This window comes from Tasmannia lanceolata, unplaced genomic scaffold, assembly GCF_043159265.1.
Source record: "Tasmannia lanceolata isolate RefF3 unplaced genomic scaffold, GAP_Taslan_0.1 ptg000003l, whole genome shotgun sequence".
NCBI classification, from domain to species: Eukaryota; Viridiplantae; Streptophyta; class Magnoliopsida; order Canellales; family Winteraceae; genus Tasmannia; species Tasmannia lanceolata.
Window position 1 is genome coordinate 4,221,518 of NW_027518680.1, and position 7,828 is coordinate 4,229,345.

A 7,828-nucleotide genomic window follows, 5' to 3' on the forward strand; every position below is an offset into this window, starting at 1 on the left:
GGACTTTTGGAATGTTCTCAAACTTCTGAGTGAATGGACTCATATCCCTTTGCCAATACATATGGTTAATTACCATTATCATATCTATGTTCTTCAACTTTAGCATGCAAATCTTTAGAACTAAATCTCTTAGATCTAAATTCATACCTGTCCTGATTTTTTCCAGGACCTAATTGATTTTTACCTTTTCCCATATTCTTACAATTTTGTCATTTCTTTAATTGGAGACTTCATTTTCTCCTTTTCCAAGTCAACTGGCTCTGGAGAGCTTCTTCCACCAAATTCTCTGATGTTTCATTGAGTCGAGCTCATAAACTCGTCCAACTGCATAGTGGTGAGATCTTTTGATGCTTCAATGGTCTCATCATGCACTCGAACCACAACGTGAGGGTTAGAAGTTTTATCTCCATGATACGAAGATCTTTTCATTTATGTTCGGTAGGTAAGCTGGGATTGAACCTCTGACTCAAAGTTGAAGAACAAAGGGTTGACCATTGAGCTAAAGGCTCAATCCCCACGAATATCTTCCATATTTCCCTACGAAGATATTTCTTCTTTTTGTCTTTAGCGCTCATCTGACTTACAAGAGCCAATGTCTATGAAGAATAATTAGAAGAAAAAACGTCACTTCACAGATACATGGCTATGCCGGGGCCAATTGGGGCATTGACCAATATCAGCTCCATATACCAAATTATCCTTGGATCACAGTGATCCAAGGATAATTAGCTTTAAAAGGCCTACAAATTTTGGTGGCCTAAGACCCACTTCACAGATATGGAGGAAACAGTGCTGAAAAAGATGAAACTCCAGAATGTGGGTCTGTAATGTCATTTCATTTGCTAAGAAAAACATACACCAAAATAGCAGAAAGATTACAGCCCCATAGCTATTGCATAGCATTTGGGAGATGACAATGATGACACATCAAGAAGAAGAAACAAAGAAGGTACGTAATTCCAACTATTCCAACTGCCACAAGATCCTGCCCAAACAAAGGATTACGAGTGCCTAATATTCTTCACCTTCATCATCCTCCTCAACACCCTCTGCCCCGACTTCCTCGTAGTCTTTCTCTAGTGCAGCCAAATCCTCACGAGCTTCTGAGAATTCCCCTTCTTCCATCCCTTCTCCGACGTACCAGTGGACGAATGCGCGCTTGGAATACATAAGGTCAAATTTGTGGTCAATCCGTGAGAAAACTTCGGCCACAGCCGTGTTGTTACTGATCATACAAACAGCTCTCTGGACCTTAGCCAGATCACCCCCCGGAACCACGGTCGGAGGCTGATAATTGATCCCACACTTGAAACCAGTTGGGCACCTGTAGTTCCACCATGCTTATCAATTGAGAAACACAAAAGCGGCAAACATAAAAACAAAACTAAAATAGATTGGCCCATTATAACAAATAAAGAGAAAGATCGGTGTCTTGATCAAGAAACTACCTACTAACTAATGTTAATTAGATGCTCACCAATCGACAAACTGAACAGTTCGCTTTGTTTTAATAGTTGCGACAGCGGCATTCACATCCTTGGGCACAACGTCTCCACGGTACATCAAACAGCAGGCCATGTATTTGCCATGCCTTGGATCACATTTGGCCATCATGCTCGAAGGCTCAAACACTGCATTTGTGATTTCAGGAACTGATAGCTGTTCATGGTGTGCTTTCTCGGCTGAGATAACGGGGGCATATGAAGAAAGCATGAAATGGATTCGGGGATATGGTACGAGGTTGGTCTGGAATTCTGTAACATCAACATTGATTGCTCCATCGAACCTCAAGGAAGTAGTCAAAGACGATATAATCTGAGATATCAACCTATTCAAGTTGGTGTAGGTTGGCCTCTCAATGTCTAGGGATCTCCTACAGATATCATAAATAGCTTCATTGTCCAAAAGAACTGCGACATCAGTGTGTTCAAGCAGTGAATGAGTGGAAAGCACGCTGTTATAAGGCTCCACAACTGCTGTAGAAACCTGCAATTAAGTAGCCCACATAAGCTGAAATTTAAACTACATAAAACCCACAAGGAGATACGATTCTACAGCCCAGAACTCAGGCACCATGAACTGCTGGCATAGAAACACAAATTGAAGAAAGAAACTTAAAATTTCATTGATGGAATAAAAAAAGGGGAAGAAATAAACAATATCACCCTGCTTGGCTAATGCTTATGGCCTGCGCATCCTTGCAATAAAAAGCACCTAGATTACTAGTATGGACATGGTATTGATATTATAGACTGATTTCAGATATTACGTTGGATACCCATATCCGTATTCCTCTCCAATCCCCAATCTGTGTCCTTGTCTGTCCATTTCGTGTCTGGGCATCATGGCTTATAAACCTACCATACTAGTCTTCATGAGGAACAATAACATAAAGGTAACATATGAAGAGACTAAACTGCCCGTTGCTTACAAGATTAAAGAGAATGGCATCCAAAATAATTCGACATAAACTCGAAAGTTAAAAGGTCCTGTGAAGTATTAGTACCTGTGGAGATGGATAAATCGTGAACCCAAGCTTCGACTTTTTCCCATAATCCACGGACAAACGTTCTAACAGTAAGGAACCCAAACCAGATCCAGTTCCACCACCGACAGCATTAAAAACCAAAAATCCTTGCAAACCAGTGCAATTGTCTGCTAATTTCCTCACCCGGTCAAGGCATAGATCAACAATTTCCTTCCCCACTGCAACTCATGGATGAAAACCAATTTAAGCCCAAAAATATGTAAAATAAGCATTGCACGTTGCCATTCAAAAACGAAAAAGAAAAAGCTGCGCACCCTAATAGAAATTGAAGCTTAGGAGGAAAATTAATTACCAGTATAATGTCCTCTGGCAAAATTATTAGCAGCGTCTTCCTTTCCGGAAATAAGTTGCTCTGGATGAAAAAGTTGCCTATAAGTCCCAGTTCGGACTTCATCAATGACGGTGGGCTCCAGATCAACAAATATAGCTCTGGGAACATGCTTGCCAGCTCCAGTCTCGCTGAAGAAGGTGTTGAAAGCATCATGTGCAACACCTACTGATGTATCACTGTAAAGAGGAGAGAGCACATAAGGCTCTACCTTGATTTGAGCACATAGGGTTCTACTGTGATTTGAGTCTCAAAGATGAACTCAACAATGCAAGTTTCAATTCAAAAGAAAGACAATAAAAAAACAGGGATCACACCATGATCGTAAAACAAACATACCATTGTACACATTATTAACTGAAAGTGAATCGAATATACTCAAAGAGAGATATAAAACCCTTTCAAACTGCTTGAAAATTCAAGTTATATATATTGAAATCCTTGTACATAAATGCAAGTCAATCAACATTTAGGTCAAAAAACAACAGAAGGAACATGCAACAAAACAGAGGCATTTCACATTATAGCCACCCATCAAGCAGTAGCAACCAACAGTGAATCACAAGAGAGATAAATAACTTTTTCAATTTTATCAACAGTAACCTAAAACTGAATCATGAGCTACACAAAACTCCAGCAACACAAAGTCCAGTACAATACCATAAGATTATTAAATAGTACAATAAATACTCTCGATAAGTTCATATCCATCAAGTTCCACTCAGAAATAGACATTCAAACAAAAGAATGGCACCAGAAACAGAAAATCATCCCAAATTACAACACAAATGTTTAAAATTCCCCAAGGATCAAGAAATTGCAAGAAACATAAAAAATTATCCTTATTCACCATAAATTAAATTTATGGTATGACTTCTACCATAGGGCGAACCTTGGCGCAACGAAGGTTGCTCCATTGTGACTTGGTGGTCACGGGTTCGAGTCACGGAAACAGCCTCTCTGCAGAGCAGGGGTAAGGCTGCGTACATCGAGCCCTCCCCAGACCCCGCAATGGCGGGAGCCTCGTGCATTGGGTCGCCCTTTTTTATGATTTCTACCATAAATTAATTTTATTTTTCCTAAAAATTTTAGATCATGCAAATATTAAAATTCAAGACCTATAAATAGCATTGTCAACCAAAAGAAAAAACCAAAATGCTTTGATATTCTATAAAATTATTCAAAATGTTTAATAATAAAAAGAGTAAAGGCAACTATTACTGCAAAGGTGCTGAAAAATCAGACCCTTCCAAGCCGTCAAGACAAACTCAACTCAACTCAACTAAGCCTTTGTCCCAAACTAGTTGGGGTCAGCTAATGAATCCTTTAGAAAATTTTCATGAAGAAGGTGAAAGGATCTCCCTGGCTCAAATTGACCGAGTCTAATCCTGACACTAGTTGGGTTCGTCTACATGGATCAGTTTCTTCCATTCTCTCCTATCCAAGGTCATGTTCTCTATTATGTTCCTAACCCTCAAGTCTTTCCTCATTGTTTCTACCAAAGTTGTTTTCGGTCTGCCCCTACCATCAAGACAAACTATTTGAATAACAATTTTAAAAAATGCTAACATGGAAGTTTCGGAGCCCACTTTGGCATTTTTTTGAAAGGTAACTCTAGCATGCAGATACATTTTTCCAGATACCAAGAGATCATGCACTTTATCTTTCCATTCTGCATAGGAAAGACCTCTCACATCCATAAACATGGGAAAGCCGACAATTAAGAGTTTGGTAAATTTTGGAGTTAGAATAGTAAAAATGAAGCAAATATTTTAGATTTGATATTTTTTACGAGGGTGATCATTTCTTGATAATTGGTAGATTTATTTTTCTTTAAACTATTTTCACTTGCCCAAAAAATTAATAGTTCAAGATTTTATTTTAGTTTTATATATTAAATTCAAGAATTAGGACATTGATTGGCAAGCAGACAAAAGCCCAGATCTTAAAGTTCCATTGAATTCAACACAACAAGATTCTGTACTTTGAAACAGTTAAATCAGAAAATTTCAGCCGAGAACGAAAATTAGTAATGACCAATCGCAAATTTGACCAAAAGTACATAAAAACTACACCACGACAGGAAATATTTCCTAAAAATCACAAACAGAAAACAATAAATGGCCGGCCAAAATCCAAGAATTTCAAAACACCTCTTTGACCAATAATACATAAAACTACACCAAGATAGTAAATGTTTCTTAAAAATTTGCAAAAAGAAAACAATCAATGGCTGGACAAAATCCAAGAACTTCAGAACCCCTTTCTGCAACATTTGAATTCAAATATAGGAAAGGAGAAACAATCAGAATTCAGAAATTAACAAAGCTCCATCATTCAAATTGTTGTTTCCTTTCAACCAGACAGAAAAGTAAACGACAACATAACTCTGGCAAATAGAACAAGTTCTACATTGACAGACAACAGACAAAACCATATGATCCCTGTTCACAAATGTTCACAATCAAATTTGAGCAATTCAAACAAATTCCACTTAATAAACACTGGAAAATTCAAAACTTCTTTTCAATTCACAGAAACAACTGCGGGATCTAACAGATATCAAAAAATAAAACAAACCTATCAGAATTACAACAGGGAATCAGTAATAACAACAGAATCCTTCAAATTTTCTCACTTTGATAACAAATCTACAAAATAATCAAACCAAAAGGCGCAGATCCTTTCAAGTCACAACAAATCAAATAACATCTACCACAAATACACTGATAAAAAGAAGAAAATCCCTACGGTTTTCCATTTTATCCAAAATTCCAATCACAAACTAGAAAATAAAATAATACAAAAGTATAATAAAAAATAATGTCTAACAAGGGTTCAACATTACTTCCAATTTTCCAACAAATCCAATTGAAAACTAAAAGTAAAAGAAATAACGAATAAAGAGAAGACAAATCCTTCAAATTCGATCAAACTTCCATGAAAGTCACACCAAAAGCAAAATTCCCTTCCAATCTCACTGCCAACCCAACTCCAACACCCCTTCCAACCCTAAAAAAATTCCAATTCCAGACACAAATAAACGAAAATCAAAGGGAAAAACACAACATTATTCTTCCAGGAAGCTAAACATTCATCCTAAAGTACTAAAGAGGAAAAAATACAAGAACAACGAAATGCAGATCCAAAAATCATCACAGATCAACTAACATTGCTCTCAATTCATTCAATAAATCCAATTCAACTCACCCTAATACGAAATAAAACCTTAAAATTAGCCAAAAATAACAATGCCGACCATGAAATTTAAAAAATTCCTCAAAAACAGAAACGAATTCCCTTTCAACCGATCCAAGATCTCAAATTCAGATACAAGAGAAAGAAAATAACCAAAAAAACGCAAAAAAAAAAAAAAAAAAAAAAAAAAATTTGAAAGAAAAAATAAACAAGATCAGCAGAAAAAAAAAAAAACAAGAAGCACAGAAAAAATTGGGAAACTGTGAAAATCTACGAACCTAGGCATGATTCCATCAGGTTGAATCCCATGCTCGAGACAGTAGAGCTCCCAACACGAATTCCCGACCTGAATTCCTGCTTGCCCTATGTGAATGCTGATGATCTCCCTCATTTCTTTCGATCTCTCCAAAACCCTAACCCTAGTTTTTTTTTTCCCTCTCTGTTTCTCTTTCTCCGTTTATTTTCCGGGAAGATTTTATACGAGTTTGCACTAAATAAAACGAAAACAACGAAGCTTTAGGTAGAGATGGGGACCACCTCGGATAAATAGTATATCATAAATTTTTGGAGTCCGGAATGGGCCCACAAAGCCCGTTTGCAGCCAGCTGGGTGCCGGCCCGCCAATACCCGTCTGTTTTTTAACAGAAAAAACCGGCCACCAAAGAAAGAATCATTTAGATGACGAGAAATGCCATTTGAGCTAAAGAGGATTTGATATGAATTTGAGGAGAATTTCGTCATTTCACAGCGAGAATTCTCTAACTACCGGGTTAACGCATCCGTTTCGGACAGGACAAAATGCTTAGCTGTTTCTTTTTAGCCTTCCAGACCTTCCCATGTTTTTCCACAAATTAACGAAAATGCCACGGTTGTTTTATTTTGAGAGGCATGCAAAATTCAACTATTTATAGGATTTCTTTTTTCATCATGCACGATCGAAGGTCTGGAATCAATCTGATAAGAGCGGTCAGCGGTGTTAGAATATGTGAGATTTCACCGTTGGATTCAATTGAAATAAACCGTTAGATCATCTTACTAGTAGATTAGGCAAGTGGGTTAAATGAAGTAACCTAGCTAGAGCTAGATTAAATTAGTAATTAGGTTATAGTAGAATATTATGTTCTTATCTCTTTCCATTTATGTTAGTATTATAGCATCTGTCTATGTTTATCATATAAGTGCTCTATATAAGCACCGATTGATTCTCTTTGTTATTCATTCAATTTTAGTGGAAAATCTTATAATTATCAAGTGGAACCAAGGGCAATTGGCTGAATTTATGATAGCTAACAATGTTCATAGATACAATCACCACTAAGATGGAATAGTCCCGTCAATATCCCCAATATCCCCGCTGCAATATGATGAAAGGCTATTCCTCCCTGAACAAAAGGATCAAAACCTTCTGCGCTCCAGCGGGATTTACAGATTGTACTTTTCCGGTTAGACCATAAGGATCGGACACCCATATTTCAGGACCGTACAAGCCTCTGTGGGTCCATTTTGTATGATGATTATCTTCCTTCAATTATGCTTGTCTTAAAAGAATTTTCCTTATTTTTTCTTTACTTGTTTTGGTATATGCACAAATTTCACAACAAAATAAGAACCAAGCTCAAAGCCATATAGAGTCCGACTTTTAAGCCAAGTCTTTTTACCATTTTTATCTTGGGAAATGTTATCAGCACAACCATTGATATATGCGCAAACCCAACTGTCTTTTTCTCTTTAATTAGGTTGGGAGAGCTTTTTGG

At 37.2% G+C, this 7,828-nt stretch overlaps 1 protein-coding gene across 1 annotated transcript; it reads right to left on the reverse strand.

The window, feature by feature from the left end:
- Positions 1-793: 793 nt before the first annotated feature.
- On the reverse strand, positions 794-6,557 carry LOC143848303 (tubulin alpha-5 chain-like). The gene is made up of 5 exons (XM_077357214.1): positions 6,353-6,557; positions 2,841-3,055; positions 2,507-2,706; positions 1,478-1,986; positions 794-1,324 (listed from the first exon to the last, which is right to left on the reverse strand). The coding sequence occupies exons 1-5, from the start codon at positions 6,463-6,465 to the stop codon at positions 1,012-1,014; spliced, it is 1,350 nt and encodes a 449-aa protein (XP_077213329.1). The 5' UTR covers positions 6,466-6,557; the 3' UTR covers positions 794-1,011.
- Positions 6,558-7,828: the final 1,271 nt, after the last annotated feature.

Excerpts from the sequence above, each read along its gene's own strand:
- LOC143848303 (XM_077357214.1), bottom strand. The coding sequence starts at position 6,465 with ATGAGGGAGATCATCAGCATTCACATAGGGCAAGCAGGAATTCAGGTC. Across the intron at positions 3,056-6,352 it reads CCTGATGGAATCATGCCTAG|TGATACATCAGTAGGTGTTG; the intron begins GTTCGTAGATTT and ends TCCTCTTTACAG. Across the intron at positions 1,325-1,477 it reads ACTGTTCAGTTTGTCGATTG|GTGCCCAACTGGTTTCAAGT; the intron begins GTGAGCATCTAA and ends GTGGAACTACAG.